Source organism: Larus michahellis, chromosome 8 (genome assembly GCF_964199755.1).
Source record: "Larus michahellis chromosome 8, bLarMic1.1, whole genome shotgun sequence".
NCBI lineage: Eukaryota > Metazoa > Chordata > Aves > Charadriiformes > Laridae > Larus > Larus michahellis.
This window is the reverse complement of record NC_133903.1, coordinates 27287013-27304846: the sequence shown is the minus strand read 5'-3', so window position 1 is coordinate 27304846 and position 17834 is coordinate 27287013. Positions and strand designations below refer to the sequence as shown.

Genomic DNA, 17834 nt, shown 5'->3' with positions numbered 1-17834 from the left:
CTTGGGAAAAACTGGCTTCTCTTGGCGTTTGCCTCTTTACCGATGTGAAGTATCTGCTGACTAAGCGCTTTGACAATAAATGCAGTCAGCATATGTATAATTTTGGAAACAAAGGCTCTTTCTCCAAGTATTTGTGCAGGTGTAACTGTTCTGTGGCGAAGACAGAAACACCCTGAAATGCAACTACACCTCTCCCATCTTCAGGCACTAGAATTTGAACACACCTTTGTTCTGCCTGTCTCTTTTCAGTAAGAAATGAGAGAAATGAAAATTTACTCATCTTCATGATGTTTTAAACGTGATTCAATTCAGCGTCTGTATTCTGAAATGTGTCACCCAGAGGTTTAGATCACTGTGGCAAACTTAATGCTGGTTCCTAGGCAGTGCTAAGGCAGCGCATCCTTATTACAGTTTGTCCCTGCAATACAACTTCTAGACATGACCTGGATTGTGTTTGCTTGGAAACCAGTGCCCTAAGAGTTTCCTATCAGGTAAGAGTTGCCTTCACTTAAGCAGGAAGGTTACTATGTTATAATTAATAGCTACCTGGTTATTAGAACTGTAGTCACTAAAGTTTGTTCTGAATACTGGTTTAGGTTGTCATAGTTGTCGTGGTACAGTTATTATTACTATAATTTCCTTGGGTGTTCTTTTCAGTTTATAACGGCAGGTAGTAACAGCATTGGTGAATGCAAAGCAAAACGGGTAGCGAAAAACCCCAGTGTCAGAATCTAAGTAGGAGAAATAGGATGTCCAGCTGGAAATGAGCAGGCATACATGTAGCCACAGTTCTTGTTCCCCATAAGTGTTCATATCTTATTACAAAATTTTCTTATGGATCTTATGGATCACATCCTTGACTGTTTTGACTTATCCAGGCTTCTTTTTTTTTTTTTTTTTTTTTTTTTTTTAAACACAACATGACGTTCTTTTTGAGAGCATAGAAAGATTTCAACCAGGAAAAAGAGAAATACTGGTGATGCCTGTTTCTAACTTGAGAACCAGATAAATCCTGTGATGTTTTCTTTTCATTATTGGCTTTTTCTTTTTTCCTTTAATGATTATCTTTATGGAATCTCTAATGATTATCTTTATGGTAAACTAGAAACCTTCACTATTCCGAGATCCCACAGCTTCCAAAATCCCAAACTAGTCCATGACTAGTAGGCTAAGAAAGTTGTATCAGACTTTTAATTTGGCACAAAGATACAGTAATGACAGGGGGTTTCCACTGGTCCAGTCAAATACACTTAATGTGATGTATAATAATTAAATGACGCCTGACTGAAGCCTCTTTGGGCTTCTTATTTGTACATCCTATTGTGTATTTGGGCATAGCGAAGAACTTTACATCTTGGTAGAGAAAGGCGTTTTAAAAAAAAACAAAACAAACCAACCCCCCAGAAAAAAACAGAAAGAAAAAACAGTCATTGAGGAACTATTTTAAGAAGGAGCATGAGAGAAGGGGAAAGACGACTCAGGTCGTTTACCACGACATATTCATATTTTTCCCTAGTGAAGAGATCACTTAAGCAATTGCTTTATTTATCATTACCCCACGTTTCTATTGTAAGTTTTACTTTCTACGGACAGAAGAGGATTTTTTTGATTTTTGTTCATTTTATAACAGCATAGTCTTTTGTTTATTTAAAAAGACTGCACAAGGTCCTGACTAGTCAAATCAAACTATCTAATTCTACAGTTTATTATAGTTGCCAAGGACATACCAAAGGAAAGACTTGGAGATGAAAACGGGAGTAGTGGGAATCGTACCTGAGAAGGTCTTACCAATGCAAGAGCAAGCCGAAATTTTGACACATAGAAGATACGTGATCTATCAGCAAAAGTAAGCTGTGAGGAGAAACCAAACAGGAATTCATCTAGAGGTTGGTTACAAGAGAAAAAATGCTAATTTTAGTTCTAGGGGGCTTCCTAGTATAGAAGGTCTGAGGAATTATCTGAATGTGTGGTGGCGAAATAGTAATCCTTATAAATATTTGGTGAAATCAGGAGAGACAGGAATCACTAAAGAAAAGAAGATTGTCTTTGTCATTAGGCTTTTTGAAGCGTTTCTTGCCTTGCATTTTGTTTTGCTTACATATATTGATGAAGCATTGCATTTCTGGTGCTGCTGTGGTCTAGCTAGAAAAGTAAGCAGTGGACCTTAAATTCAGATTAGGCTACAATTCAGAATTAAATTGTGATATAACTACATTGAAATTAATAAAATTGAATGTAACTGAAATTAATTGAAGTCTACTTGAATTAAAATTGTACATGAATTAAATATGGCTTTTATTCTTTCTGTGCTTGCCCTTAGAATGGTAGTTTTATATGTAATTCTTTCCCATTGTAAAAGAACAAGTTTGCTTTTACATCAATGGCACAGAGTCAGACTTAATGTAACGAGGTGCTACTAAAAGACTTTGCCACAATTTCCTGCGTTTTATCTGTATTTCCTTACAGCTTCCTTCCGGCAGCCCAGCCGTTTGTACTCTCTCTTGCAACAGGCACCAAAACCTTCCCGAGAGTCCAAAGTTCTGCTGTCTTAAGTGTATTTTTTCTGCTGGAACGTGTACGATACCAAAGAACCAAATTCTGATCCACAGTTGTGCACATTTAATTAATTTCATTAATTGATAAATGACATATTTATTGCACCTTCAGCTTTACAAACTAGATTTCAATAGCTGTCATGTATCTGTATAAGGGTATGTTTTTTTAAAACTGCAACATCTTGCGCTGAAAGGATATTATCTGTACCAGTGAAAATAATATCCACATACTAAACAGTTGCATTGTCAGGAAAATGTTTTTAATGAATTTGAATCTAATCCGCATGGATGGTATTTAGGTAAATAGTTCAAAACAGATAATTATAGATAATTATTATAATGTGTGTATTTTGGAGGAGGTAATGTATATACGTGCTTAATTCTATAAATATGCGAATAATGGATTATAGAGACTTTCAAAACGTGCTTTGGCTGGAGAAGGTTGTTTCTTTTGTAAGGTGAGTAATATCAGTCGCAAAGACAGTCTCTCACCTGTCTGCTCTTGAGCTAAGGCAACCTTTGGTCACCGTGCCCCTCGCAACACCGACCTCCTGCCTCCTCTCCACCCTGACCCACTCACTGCGCTGCAGCCTGGATGTCACGTTGAGCACCTTGAAAAAGGGCGCACCTTAGGGAAGTCTCAGGTGTAGCCAGTAAAGCATCACGACAGTTGGCACTATGGCTATGGCTTTGACTTCTCTGCAGTTTCTGTTAAAATCTTGAGTCCCTCTCTTCTCTCTACCTACAGCTCCTGTGTTCACCACACACAAAAGTGTATCAAAGTTACTACTTTTGTGGAAAAAAAAAAAAAAGAATCCCACAGCATTTCTTTTTAATAACTGTTCAGCTACAAAATTTTATTGGTATCCTTCTATGTTCCCTCTAGAGGATGTAATGCACAAAAGCATTGCCACAGAACATATAAAATTACAAATGAAATTTATTGTAAAAAGTAGAATGTCTTCTAGACTGGTGTCAGTATTTATTTCATTCATAAACCAAAACCGCAGGTATAATATATTCATTGTCAGCAAGTTCATGTGTGTAAATTGCCATCCAACAGTATTGACTGATATAAGACAGATATTGAAAAGACAATTTAAATTTACTCTTCCAAACATAAACTGTTCCACAAGAGCACTGTAAAAACTCCTTCAAAGTTTTGTGTTGTGCTTCACATTTATGGTTAACTACATAATTTGGTTGTGTCATAATCCACTGTGTTTGGCAATTTGGCATTAAAGGCCTGCAAAGCAGATTGGATCCTCACCACTTCACTGGTAGACAGCTTGAGTCTATGACGGAGCAAGCAAGAGAAGAGGTCTAGACGACGTTGACCAGGTGGAGAGAGTTTATTTACACGATCCCGGATCTCTAACAACTGCAAAAGTGCCGAGTCCTGTGATCCCTGAGTATAGGGGTAGTCCAGCTGCAAAATCAAGTCTCGAATTGCTTCTGGGTCAAAGTGCATGCTGTAGCCAAACACTTGGATGTTATTGATTTTCATGTAGCCCAGATTTCTTGAGGGATCAATAAATTCCAGGGGCTCATAGTAGATGCTCTCGTTGCCATTCAGACCGTTTGACTTTATTCGACTCCTCAAATAGATGTGCACAGTTTCAAAAAATGTCTTCCACTTGTTGCCCAGTGTCAGGGTCCAGTTATAACACTGAAGGGGTAAGTCCAGTTTAGTCCGCTCCCAGTCTGGGAAATTATTTTCATTCACAGGCATAAACCAGCTCTCGGAGTGGCTGCCCCCAAAAGGGTTGACGTAAACAGCAAGAACGGGCTCTAAGGTGCTGTTTTTCGTTAGGCAAATTTGAAGGGAAAGGCCCAGTATCATATGGACCAGGCTGGACTTGTACTTGTTACTCTTAAGAGTAAGGAGCATCCGTTTGCGCCAAGAAGGGTCAAACCAGCTGTTGAGGCGCATGTCATTGCTGATGAAAATGGCATGGACCTCAATTCTCCGGTCTGTCTTCTGCAATAAATACTTCATTTCCAGGTCCTGAAGGTCAGTCTCGAACCCGATGTAGTGCTCTGTTGATTCCGCCACTTCGGGCTTGCAGAGCCCCTGGCTCAGCATGTAGCCAGCATTGCAGCTCCCGCAGCGCGTGCGGTTGTCAGGAGCACAGCTCAAGCACGCGGAGCCGTCTCCGACCGTGCAGGGGAGGAACCCATGGCAGGCAACCTGGTCATTAGGGCAGGTGCACGTGTGAGTCTCTTCCGAAAAGCTTCCCAGGAGGCCATTTTCATTGCAGTAGAGAAAGGACTGGATGCGGTTGAGCCAATAGTTGGAGGATCTGCAACGTTAAAACAACTTATTTTAACACAGAGAGAGACCTGCACACAATAAATACAACCTTGTTGTTTTTCACTGGAGAAAGAAAAGGAAATCTGTTTTTAGTTGAAGATTAAGGCACTAAAGTCGGATGACAGCATCTGCTGTCAGATAAATATGTGTATAAATTGCCTTTTAATAATGCAACATCACAAAAGAAAAGTTTCCTTATAAATGCACAGACACAACAGAAACATTTGGTTCGTGTATTTGCTTTCTCTGTCAAAGAAGCCTGCCAAAGAGCCACTTTTCTGTAACTGTCTTCAGATTAAGATTTTGAAATCCCATGCAGCTGAGATAATTTTTCCTCATACTATTTGATCAGGGAGGTGTTTTGTATGTATCTAAGCGTGTGAAACTGTACAATCTCTCTATTTCATTATGAAGATTTCTGTAAATTCGCAAGCTTTCTTGTTACTGCTTGGAGCTGCTTCAGTTTACAGACAATGATCCAAAGCGCTCTCCTGGAAGAGCAAATAGGACCCCACACCCCACTAAAATTGATTCGGTCTTAATTCTTCAAACGACTTCCAGCACAACCACATCCCTACAGGAAGCCACGCACGAGCATGCTGTGTTTACTTTTCATCTTTGGGGATGGAATTAAAAGAACACTTTAATGTTCTTCATGTCATCTCATTTTGGTTTCACTAGAGGCAACAGTTAATGTCCTACATCACACTGGGAAAACAGACACTGAAAGAGCTCAGGCTGATGAGGCACAGTCGCTGGAACAAAGACAATGGGAACAACAGAGTTACATGGAAATAGTCAAAAGAAAAATTATCTTCTTTCTTTGTCTGCATTTTTCAGTTCTTATTAATCCTAGCAATGTGCAGTTTAAAGAACTTATTTGGGCTGCTGCAGAGTCAGATTTATTGTTGCCACATGAATGACGATGGCTGTAAGGTTTCTCCCCTTTTCACTGCATTCTTTCAAAGAGAAAATGAATGCAAAAGCCTTATTTATTGCTGACTTTTTAAGTCTCATCTGAATTTGTCTCAAGCGTTGAATAGTTCAGTAATCTTTTTGTTGTTGTTGGTTTTTTTCCTGGCTATAAAATAAATGCTAAAACTAAAAATCTATGGCATCTCAAAGCTGATTCTTTAGAAACATGAAAATAAAAATCAGTAAAATCACATCATTGCATACTCTGGTGACTCTTATTGGTTGAGGGTGGGAATCTTGGTTGTTTGGGCTTGGTTTTTTTTATATATCTATAGTCTGTTAGTATTTTCTAGAAGCGCAAGTAGATATAACAACTCCCATGACATGAATAGCTAAGCACCATTCTTCTTTGTGCTTTGAAAGTCAGCATTAAGCAAAAACAGTTTGGCAAATTTATTCCTTCATTTCCTGGTTAAAAATTGTAATGTCTGTTCTACGAGCAAGGCCAACCTCACAATATAAAAGTGACTCCATGTCGTGGTTTAGCCTCAGATGGCAACAAAGAACCACGTGCCGCTCGCACGTGCCTTCCTAATACAGGAAGGATCGTAAGAAAAGGCAAGACTCTTGGGTTGGGACAAAGGCAGTTTAACAGAACAGCAAAGGGAACAGGCAAACAACAACAACAACACGGACAGGGGAATATACAAACGCGATTACGGAACCGCCGCTCCCCGCCGCTCGCCGGCCGGACCCGGGACACCCCAGCCCGCTTTTAAGCAGCAACTTCCTGCCCCCTCCCCCGGCAGCTCAGGGTGGGCGTGGCTCACATGGCATGGAATACCAGGAAAAATTAACCCTATCCCCACCGGAACCAGGACACTCCAAAAATGAGTAGAACATTAAAGCTGTGGCTCTCCCAGGTGGAAGTTCCTGTGTACTTTTTCCGGGTTGTTCTGACAGCAATCTCTACCTTCTGGGCTTGCCCCGGCAGCGCACAGCACTGGCAGTTCAGGTGTGCTTGGACCCCGGTCCCCAGGCTGGGTATCACATGGGCTGTCCCACCGCTGCCCGCCCCACGATACATCACAGCGACCAAAACACGGGCCATCCTTGTCCAAAGGAGTGAAACGAACATTTCAAAGGTCCCTCCTTACAGCTTTTCCCTAACTCTTTATGGCTCTCTGCGCTACATAAGAGCTGATGCCGAGTTTCAAAAGCTGCTGGACATAAGATATAGAAGTCTGGGGGTTTTCCTTTCCTTTAAATCTTTGGGTTACACCATTTGCTTCACAATAGTCTCTATAACGTTGTTACCTTGACAGATAACTGGGCAGATTACAAGAATAAGTCATTTGCTTTTTAATCTCCAATTTTTCTGCTTGTACTGTTACTACCAGCTGGTACCACACGACTACAGTATCAAGTTTAAGTGCATTCAACAGCTGATATTGATCAAGTTTTTAAATGCGAATTTTAGCACCCTCTTCCACTTCTCTTGCTAACAGAAGTCCATGACTTTGAAAAGTTTTGTTATATATTAGTACATTTCCAGAACACCTCATCGTGCTTAGATGGCCGCTGAGCTTACAGCTGTGGTTTTGAATTCTTCTCAGTAGAGGATAACCATTTGAAGACTTACCGTAAAGGTTTTCCATCTATCACAATGTCAACCCTAGAGATTAAATCTGCTTGCCTCACTCACACAAAACGATCAACTGTGCTATGTAGTTTGTAGCATCTAATGGTACGTTTTGCATGATACGTTTTAGTCAGAAGAAAGCTAGCTGTGCCTGAGCTCCAAAGTCAGAGACACCCACACAACTACATTAGTGTTCCAGCAGAGATTAGTAGCCTGAATTTGGCTTTGTGCTGGTATGGATAAGAAATTCCTGTATGGCTTGGAGGTTAAGGATTTTAATGAGTGAATTTTAGAACATCGCTTTATTGATGTGTATTGGGTGTCACTGGCAAGGTTTTGACAGTGGGGGTGGTGGCCACAGGAGTACCCTCTGTGAGAAGGGGCCAGGGGCTGTCACACACCAGGCACAGCTGGTTCCAGCCAGCTGTTCCTATCTTGACCCACAAGCTTTTTATCTTATTTCCTGCTCCCCTCCCGCCGAAGAAGGTGAGAGAGCGAGCGGCTGGGTGGGTGGACCGCTGGCAGCCAGGCTTGGTCAACCCACCTCCTAAGGCAAGGGAGATAATTTGCAGCTTGAAGATGATCCCTGTTATGTTTCATCTACCCTTTCTTCTTCTTGGCTCTAGTGGATAGGATTATGAGGGGTTTATATATTGTATTACTACTTACTATTCCGCTTATTATTTAGCATTGAAATAAGTCAAAGAATATTCTGTGCGTTAATTTTTTCATATAGAAGAATATTTGGAAAAAGAAGGGGATTACTCCTCGTGTGGATACACCTGAGCGTGGTTAGACAGGACAAGTATCTGGAGCGCAGGGGGCACCAGGCAAAGGAAGGAAGACTGTGGCCTTACTGCAGATTGATGAAGAGAAGGGAACTGGGAAAGCAGGAAGGAATTCTCTTGGTCCACAAAGGTGATGGGAAGAGGGAGACCTGGTGAGGAAGAGGAGAATTTTCTATTGTTGGAATAAATTAAAATTAATTTACTGGCAAGGGTTTGGGTTACTCACTTCTCCAGCCACACAGTCATTAAAACATTTATTTTCTTCCTCATTAGTGAGATAATCTGATGTTTCCGTTATTATGAGAAACAAAATCTTTAGTGTCACTTTTTTGTTCTTTTTATTTTTAATGAGCCTACCTTCCTTCTTTTTTTGTTAAGGGATAGAAGAAGCAGTCTAAAAGTCTTCATGAAATTACATAGCTACACAATTAAGTAAGTTTACTTTCTAAAACTTAGTTATCAGTTTATAACTTAGAATTTAGCTTATTAAAACAACTATTTTTTTGATCATTAGTGGTTGCAAGGAGACAAAGAACTTTAGAGGGAAGGAGGTTTTCTCCTTATTCCAAATAAAGTTCAAAACAATAACCTTCTAGTACTTTTTACCTTATTTTGATTTTTTTAAACCTGATTTTAACCAGAGAGATTTCAAGAAATTCTACTTATACTTGTTTGTCTTTGATTTTATCTTTGATGTTTACAAACATAAATTCTTTTTTAAAAAATAAAGTCATCTGCCTTACTCAAACCGCTTTTTTTTTTTTTTCAAAGTTGTCATTAAGGAGTACTGTTACTCTTTGTAAATTTATTGCTTCCACTCAAGTAAATTAAGTTAATTAAGTGAAAGTACATAAAATGTCAGCAATACTTATTTTATTTAAGCCACTCATCCTTAATTAGATAAATTCGCATTGGAATGTCATTCTGAAAGCTTACTTTTTCTCCTAGAAATAGAAGATCATTTAAAACTCTGGACTCCGCAGTTAAGGGGAAAGGCTTGGTTAGAAGCAGATGCCTCCTGCAGGTCCCCACCTGGCTGAACAGCTGCTGCGCTCAGATAGGCAGGGCTTGGCCTTTCACAGCCCTGGATCCTCTTTGAGGACGGATGGCAGCTGGGGAGACGCAGGATCTAACAGAAAATAACGGGTGACATCTCAGGCAACAGACTTGTGGACCCTGTGAGAAGGGCTTCAAGCAATGTTAGCTTGGGACTAGGGAAAAAGCATCCGGGAAAAAGACTCCCACCAGAAAGTGGTACAACTAGGGATGCATCTCAAGTGCCTAGACATGGATGCAAACAGTGTGGTAAACAGGCAGAAGACATGGACGCAGTTGCAATGCTATGACTTCACTGGGATCAGAGCGATGTGGTGGGATTAGCCCGGGGTGCTTGTGATGGATGAACAGAGATCCTTCAGTGAGAACAGACGGGCGGGGGGGATAGCTGCACTCCACACAAAGGAGCACTTTGAACTAAAACTACTGAATGAACAATGAACTGGCCAGGATCTTAAGGGCTGGGATGAGAGGAGAGCCTTCCTTAACCACCCAGAGGAAGCAACGTGACCACAGTTCCTGACCTTCACGGGGGACTTCAACCATCCCAGCAGTGATGTGGGTGGCGGGGCAACATGACAGGACACAAACAATCTAGGAGAGTAACGAAATGCACCAAGGATAATTTTTTTTGCAGGTGTTGAAGGAGCTGAATAGGGAAGATGGTCTGCTGGAGCTACTCATAAATAGAAAAGAACTGGTTGAGGATGTGAAAGCTGATGGCAGCCTTGGCTGCACTGACTGCAGGATGGTCAAACCAAAAATCCCAAAGGAAGTGAGGGAGGCAAGTAACAGAATAGTTATCGTGGTCTTCAGGAGAGTAGCCTTTATCTCGATCAGAGAATTAGTTGGTTGGGTACCAACTGAGGCTGCCCTAAAGGGTAAAACAGCCCAGGTCCCGTGGTTGGTCTTCAAGAACCATGTCCTTAGAGCACAGTAGTTCATTTGGATGCGCGTAAAGTTGAGCAGGCACAGCAGGAGGCTGACTTGAAAGCCATCCAAGATTTTGCTACTTTTCCCGAGCTCATTATACAAGACCAGCCTAGACCGATCAAGACCACCGAGCTGTATAATATCCTCCACAAGGACCTCAGCCACAGGTTGACAGAAAACTTCACACAAATGACTGACATTCCAATTCAGTAATTACTCCTGTATTATGCCATGTACTTCTGAACACATCATTAAAATGAAAAACTGTTCATGGAAAATCAAAACATCTGTCAAATAGCTTTTTTGATTTTAAAGGGATACAGTTTTTTCTCTTTGCCATTGTCTGGAAACAATGGCAAAATTATCAGAGTGTAGGAACATTTTTTTGAAGCTCAGTGAGCTTAGCGTGAGACAAACAAAATCTCACTTTTCTTCCAGGTAATGATTTTCTTCACATAAGATTCAGGTAGCGTCATTTATTGCTTGGCACTATCCATTAGATTTCCTTTTTCTACTATATTAGGACTAATTATTCTTTAATTTTCTAAGTTAGATGGCTGAACTAGTGCTTGGTTGTCTACGTGCTCTGTGCAAACTTGAGTGTGCCATTCCTAATTCCTTTCTTTCATTATTCACCATTTGACATATTCAAGATCTACCCCTTAGTCTGATGCCAGAAAGAAAAATGCTTATTAACTCTTTCGTAGGACTTCATTGTATTTTCCCACTATTTCATTTTTTTCAAAATTGAGTTGGTATGTGAAGTCTACAGAAGTCACAAGGAAAAACTCCTGCTTCCTTTGATAGGGACAGAATCTGAATCTCTGACTTTAGGCTCCTCGAGTCCAGATTGAAGTTAGTAAGAGGCTTTGCTCAAAATTTAGTATACTTTTATTCTTCTGCAGGCGTAATAAATTCTTGGTACTTCACTCCTCACCACATTGTTCTGTACACATTCCCAGTGTTCTCTTACCTTTAATCAGTTTTATTTAATCATTTATATTCTCATTGTTTTAATGGGCACTAGTGACAAAGGCTGCTTATCTTGAGCAGGTGCTTCTTGTTTATAGAAGCTGATAAATAAATTAAGACAATTAGCTTCTGAGGGAGGGTTGAAAAAGCTCCCCAATTATTCTTTTCATGACACTGCAAACATTATTATTTGATTTGGAAAATTCTATTTACTGACCCTATGTGTTAGTTTTCCAAACACTGAGATACAGAACTTTTGACTTCCAAACCTGGTGAAACCACCAAGAGTCTTCCTATTTACTTCAGTGTGCTTCAAATCAAAACGGCCTGCCTGAAATATCTCTGCCTTCACCATCACGCAAGATTACGTGATAAGCTCTACTCAAAGACTATTTTTGGTGTATCATACACTTGAAATCACAACTTTACCTTAGAAATAAAGTAATATTTAATTTAATGAAATAAGATACTTGATAAGTATAGGATACTTCTTATCAAATTATATAATGAATTAGAGCTCCACTAAATTCTTTAGATTTTTTTTATGTCTTCTTTTGTTTATTAATATTGAGTCATTGAAATCAACCTTTAAAAGTACCACAATGTTACAAAAGAAGTGCCGAGTCCAGGATGGAATTTCTATAAAAACATAAATATTATTGAACATCCTGTTAGTTGAATACCTGTTGTCTTTATAGGCAATAGACCACCAAGCCTCTGCTCTGCCTTACGCAGAGTGGAACACTGAGCCACACAACCCTCACAAAGCACATCCTCCTCCCCTTAAATGAAGGCCCCTAAACTGGCTCTCCACTATCCTGAGGTTTCAGTCTCACCTTTGACTGCAAAGAGATTCTAGTCACATGAACCACATCTCTTGTGTGGATGAACATGTCCCAGATTTGGAGTCCTCAACACAAGAAGGACGCGGACCTGTTGGAACAGGTCCAGAGGAGGCCATGAAGATGCTCAGAGGGCTGGAGCCCCTCTGCTGTGAGGACAGGCTGAGAGAGTTGGGGTTGTTCAGCCTGGAGAAGAGAAAGCTCCAGGGAGACCTTATAGTGGCTTTCCAGTATCTGCAGGGGGCCTAAAAAAAAGGCTGGAGAGGGAATTTTTACAAGGGCATATAGTGATAGGACAAGGGGTAACGGTTTCAAACTGAAGGAGGGTAGATTTAGATTGGATATCAGGAAGAAATTCTTCCCTGTGAGGGTGGTGAGGCACTGGGACAGGTTGCCCAGGGAAGCTGTGGCTGCCCCATCCCTGGAGGTGTTCAAGGCCAGGCTGGATGGGGCTTGGAGCAGCCTGGTCTGGTGGGAGGTGTCCCTGCCCAGGGGAGGGGGGTGGAACTGGATGGTCTTTAAGGTCCCTTCCAGCCTGAACCATTCTGTGATTCTATTAATATACAATGTATGACAATATTATACAGTGTATGACAATATTCCACAAATTTTCTCAATTCTTAAAATTTACTGGGAAACAGATAATTAATTAATTATGGTTTAATAAGCTGCAGCTCCACCTTCTTACATTCAAACCTTTTCCTACTGTACTACAAGATCAGGCTGTTGTTGCTGGATGACGAGAGTCTTTGTTGCAAAGGACTACCATGATTTCAGCTAGAATACTTCCAGGGTGAAGAAAGCCTGCCCTATAATCTCACATTTACACAAGCATGATAAGAAATAGGATAATCCTATGGAAGTCAATGTATCAGATAACATCAGCCAAGTTTTTGACAAGAATTGTCTTAATAAGAAATATAAATTTAAAGTGTTTCGGTAGGTGAACCACTTCTATGTAAAGTTGCACTGCATTACCTCTTTATGAAATGCTCTCGAATTCTTAAGTGTATTTAACATATTTTAAAATTATTTTTTTTTGCTATGAAATAGCTTTAATTTAAAAAAAAAATTCATTAATTTATTTGAACAATAGCAGTTGCAAGTTTACTCCAAAACGTGTGCTTACTCTTGTTCAATACACTGTAACATTAAATGTAAGAACAAAGCAGTATGGTCACCCTATATAATAGCTGTAGCGAGTATTTAATCATGATATGACACTTTTACCTCCTTCTCTGCCTCACTAAGTGCTTAACATCTGTTGTACATCAGATGGCTCAGTAGCAGATGATGAGTACTCAGTGAGGCAGATGCTAAGTAAAAAATTGACGACAATTTAACAAGAAGTATATAGGCAGTAAAATACCCACCACCTATATTTCCCTCCTTTGGAGGCTGAGTCCAGTATAAATCTGTAAGACAGCAACACCAAATGCACTTACAGGCATCTCTAAAATGTCCTCCTCTTGATCTTGTAGGACCACCTCTTGGGAAGCACAAGTAAGACTCCAAGTGCTTTGTTTCTGTGCTGTGATTTGTAACGAGAACATTAATTGCTACTAAATTTGGTAACGGTCTTCATGTGAGTGCACTTTCCTTCGGGGAGTCAGGGTAAAACAGCCCTGTATAGTCACCGGAAGGCCAGCGAGTGATTAGAAGAATGAATGGTTTTGGTTTATTCAGCCCCACAAAATTAAAGCAGTGCTATAACCACCGCTCAAATAAACATGCCCGAAATTATTTTACTATGGCTCATGTTACAGGTATGTCACTGAGATGCTCAATGACAGCTGCAAATCCTGCTCAAAAACCGGTAAACAGGAGCGGTGCAGCTGTTGTGAGTTCACATCTAATGATTTCACAGCCGGCTCCACCTGAGCCAGGTACTTGACAGCTGATCTAAAGGGCTGGGCTAGCTAAACGGCCCATGGTGAAAACAAGTTAAGACGACTAGGAGTAGGATAAATTTCTAAATGTACGTGAAGGAAAGAAAAGCCTCTGCCTAGAAGGTTGCCTTTGCTAAAATCCTTTTGGCATACACATAGCTAGCATACACAGAAAGGGTATTAATTAGCTATGAAATTTTTATGGAAATGTTATTTCCATGAGCAAAAATTGTTTCCAGCAATGCTGCTTCTGTGTTTCCAGTACAGAAGTGGATTGGGGAGCTAAAGAAATACAGCTTGGTGTGAGACTCCTTTATGGTGGCTGTGCTACAGGAGAGGGACTGCGTGAACTTGGAGGTTGATTCTGGGATTATGTTTCTGCGATTAATAACAATCTGAACTGAATTTGCGTTGGTTTACAGAAGTAAATACCTTGTTCTGCCCTATTAATCACATTTAGATCCTCCAGCCCTTGTGTCACCATTTTGCGGCTGTTTCCCACTCCAACCCCCTTTCTTAAGGGTGGTACTCTAGATTTTAAAACCAATAATGCACGTCACTTTTAAATTCCAGATAGTCTTGGTATTATGAGAAGTAGAGGATTTAAGCCCCTATATTTAATGATATAAACCTATCGCACGTCATAGAACAAAACTGCCATGATTTACATGATATTCCAGACTAAACAATATTTCAAAATTAAAATATTTAATATTTCAGAGGATATTTCTAGTTAGCCTGTTCTGAATTTATTTACAAAGATTTGTGGCTTCAACTATGTTAATGTTGCACCCGTTTAATTCTCATAGCAAAGTTTTTCAAGTATGAAATGTTTCTGCCACACGCACCAAAGAATGGTTATAAAAAAAAATAAAATTAAGATAACATACCCACAATTTTTTGATACAGCTATAATCATAATGACCATTGTGCTATATTGAAATAGGAATCTAAGTGCTTTGGAGCACCAGCTATTTATTTAGAGAGGTTTAAATCGGAGACAGACTTTGAGAGCTTTTACTAAATAATGAGCCGTAGCACAGCAGGGACAAAGTCAAATTAACTAATGGTGTCAAAAGCAGAATGAAAGGATCAGAGGTGTTAGGAAAAATAAGAGTTTTCATGTACGGGGGGAAGAAATATGCCACACACAGAGAGAAATAAACAAACAAAAAACCCCACAAACACAACCAATCAAAAAAACCCCACGCATGTCTCTCGAAGGCACTCATCCGTTGTGTGTCTATGTATGCGTGTACTTGTGTTTGTAGTGTTAGATGAGCGTGAAACTCATCTTGGGCCATAAATTATCTATCAATACAGTGGGATTTTATGTGGCCTTTCCAAGATGTATATTAATGTGTAATCATAAAAAAAAAAAATAAAAAGCTAATCTAGATGCTCCAGTGATAGTCAGATTAATACGCCCCTTTAAGACATTAGAAAAATAACAAGCAAGCTTACTATAACATAATCAATGTTTTTTATGTGAAGAAAAACCAGGGAAGTATCACAAAAGTGGACAAATTGAAAGCAGACCCTCCCCACCCCTCTACTTCTGCAGAGACAGGTAAAATAAGATAATGCCACATACATAACTATAAGCAATCATAAAATGGTTTAGATGGGAAGGGACCTTTAAAGATCACCTGGTCCAACCACCCCACCATGAACAGGGACACCTTCCACTAGATCAGGTTGCTCAAAGCCAAGTCCAACCTGACCTTGAACATATTCAATGATGGGGCAGCCCCTTTCCCAGGCAACTTGTTCCACTGTCTCACCACCCTCATCCTAAAAAAAAGATTCTTCCTTATGTCCAGTCTAAACCTACCCTCTTTCACTTCAAAACCATTGCACATTGTTCTGTCACTACAGGCTTTGCTAAAAAGTCTCCCTCCACCTTTCTTATAAGCGCCCTTTATATATTGAAAGGATGCAATAAGGTCTTCCAGGTGCCTTCTGTTCTCCAGGCTGAACACCGGCCCTTCTTCATAGCAGAGGTGTTCCAGCCCTCTGATCACTTTTGTGGCCCTCCTCTGGACTGGCTCTAACAGGTCCGTGTCTGTCTTATGCTGGGGGCCCCAGAGCCAGATGCAGCACTGCAGGTGGGGTCTCACCAGAGTGGAGCAGAGGGGCAGCATCACCTCCCTTGCCCTGCTGGCCACGCTTCGTTTGATGCAGCCCAGCATGCGGTTGGCTTTCTGGGCTGCACACGTGCATTGCCGGCTCATGTCCAATTTGCCACCTCCAAGTCCTTCTCTGCAGGGCTGCTCCCGGTTCCTTTTCCCCCCAGTCTGTAATGATGTTGGGGACTGCTCTGGTTGTTTCATAGAATCATAGAATCATTGAGGTTGGAAAAGACCCTTGGGATCATTGAGTCCAACCATCAACTCCACTCTACAAAGTTCTCCCTTTCCTTGCACTAGTTTCCTTGCACTATTGCCAGCCTTTCCCTCCCAGCTGGATTTATTAGCTTTGAAAGAGGTTCACATTAAAATAGCTTGAGCAATGGCCCCTTGAAACTCTTCTCTCTGTGCCCATAACGTAGGTGTAACAATGAATGTCCTGAAGGGAAGGAACACTTGAGCTTAGAAAAAGGAGAAAAATTCAATGGGATTTTGAAATGAAAATATCTTCCACTGAAAAATGTAAGATAGAAGTGTAAAAATAGGAGCGTCTTTGGATCTTAAAATACATATTGCTGTGAAGCAACTGTAGTATAATTATGAGGACAAGGCTTCATCAGGTTGCTTGTATACATGCTGGCATAAACCTAATTTGAATACTTAATCTGTCAGAGGAAGCGAGCCAGTAGGGGCTACTAAGACCAGCCGGATTCCCTTGTCAATTCACATCCTGAGGCCAATTGCACAGGTTCAAAGACAGTCTAAGATGTAGCTGTAAAGTACATTTGCAACAATAACAAAATGCACCAGCAGCTCTAGTTTGCAATGGAAGTTCTCAAATTAATATAAAAAGTAGCCTTGACTGAAAGGTCTTCATATGTAATGCAGCAGATCGCAAGCGCTATTAAAAAATGTATACAGATTATTCCATGTTTTTATGTTGTATTTAGGATAGGAGGAAGCAGATCAATGTTCTTGGAGTATTTTATCCAAAAGAGGAGTAAAATAGAAAGTTCAGTGACTGCAGACAATTTCTGAGCTGGAAGATTTCAAATATTTTGTAGGATGATTAAATATCATGTGAAAGGGGAGGGTGGCTCTAAACCATACAAAAATGCAAAAAAAAGGCCAAAAAACAAAACCCCGTGTGGATGAGCATACCAAGTTTTAATCGTAAATGTAAATTTGGATACGGAAAGAGACTTAGTGCCAGAAAAATCAGCCATAAATTGTATGGCTTTCTGGAATTAAACCTTGTTCCTACAGGTATAACCAGAGCCTCATTAACAGCCCGTAGCAGAAAGGCAAGTCCATGATTACAGCTGTGAAACGGATACAAGACCATTATAGTTTCCTATTTTCCCACTGGTTTTGAAACAGGACCTCTATTCCTATTTTAGGCATCCTTATTCCTAGACAGAAATAACTGAAATAATAATAATAAAAAAAAATCTTTTTCTGTTCCTGCAAAATTTACGGTGGTAGAGAAAATTTGGATTCTGTTCCTGGATCTTTCACAGTCTTTCTGTATGACCATGACTATGGACAAGTCAGTTGCTCTTTTCCTTTGTTAATGAACTTAATTTTTTTCCCACTGTTTGCATAGTTGTATTATAAATTTGGTCGCCTCTAGATGCTACTATAGTATTGTCCTCATTTCAGCTGGGATAGAGTTAATTTTCTGCTGTGTTTTGGATGTGGTATGAGAAGAATGTTGAGGAATGTTGATAATGCACATTCTTTTAGTTGTTGCTAGGTAGCATTTATATTAGTCAAGGACTTCTTCAGCTTCCCCTAGA

General features: G+C 40.2%; 1 protein-coding gene across 5 annotated transcripts in view; it reads right to left on the bottom strand.

The window, feature by feature from the left end:
• Positions 1-368: 368 nt before the first annotated feature.
• Positions 369-17834, bottom strand: part of BRINP3 (BMP/retinoic acid inducible neural specific 3) — a 206350-nt gene continuing 188884 nt past the window's right edge. For 4 of the 5 annotated variants that reach the window (XM_074597149.1, XM_074597148.1, XM_074597150.1 and 1 more), the window contains one exon: positions 371-4858. In XM_074597149.1, the coding sequence (XP_074453250.1) occupies positions 3742-4858 (1117 nt within the window). In that variant the 3' untranslated portion in view covers positions 371-3741. Of the gene's footprint in view, positions 4859-17834 lie in introns of all 5 variants that reach the window. The other variant, XM_074597152.1, reaches the window with a different exon arrangement.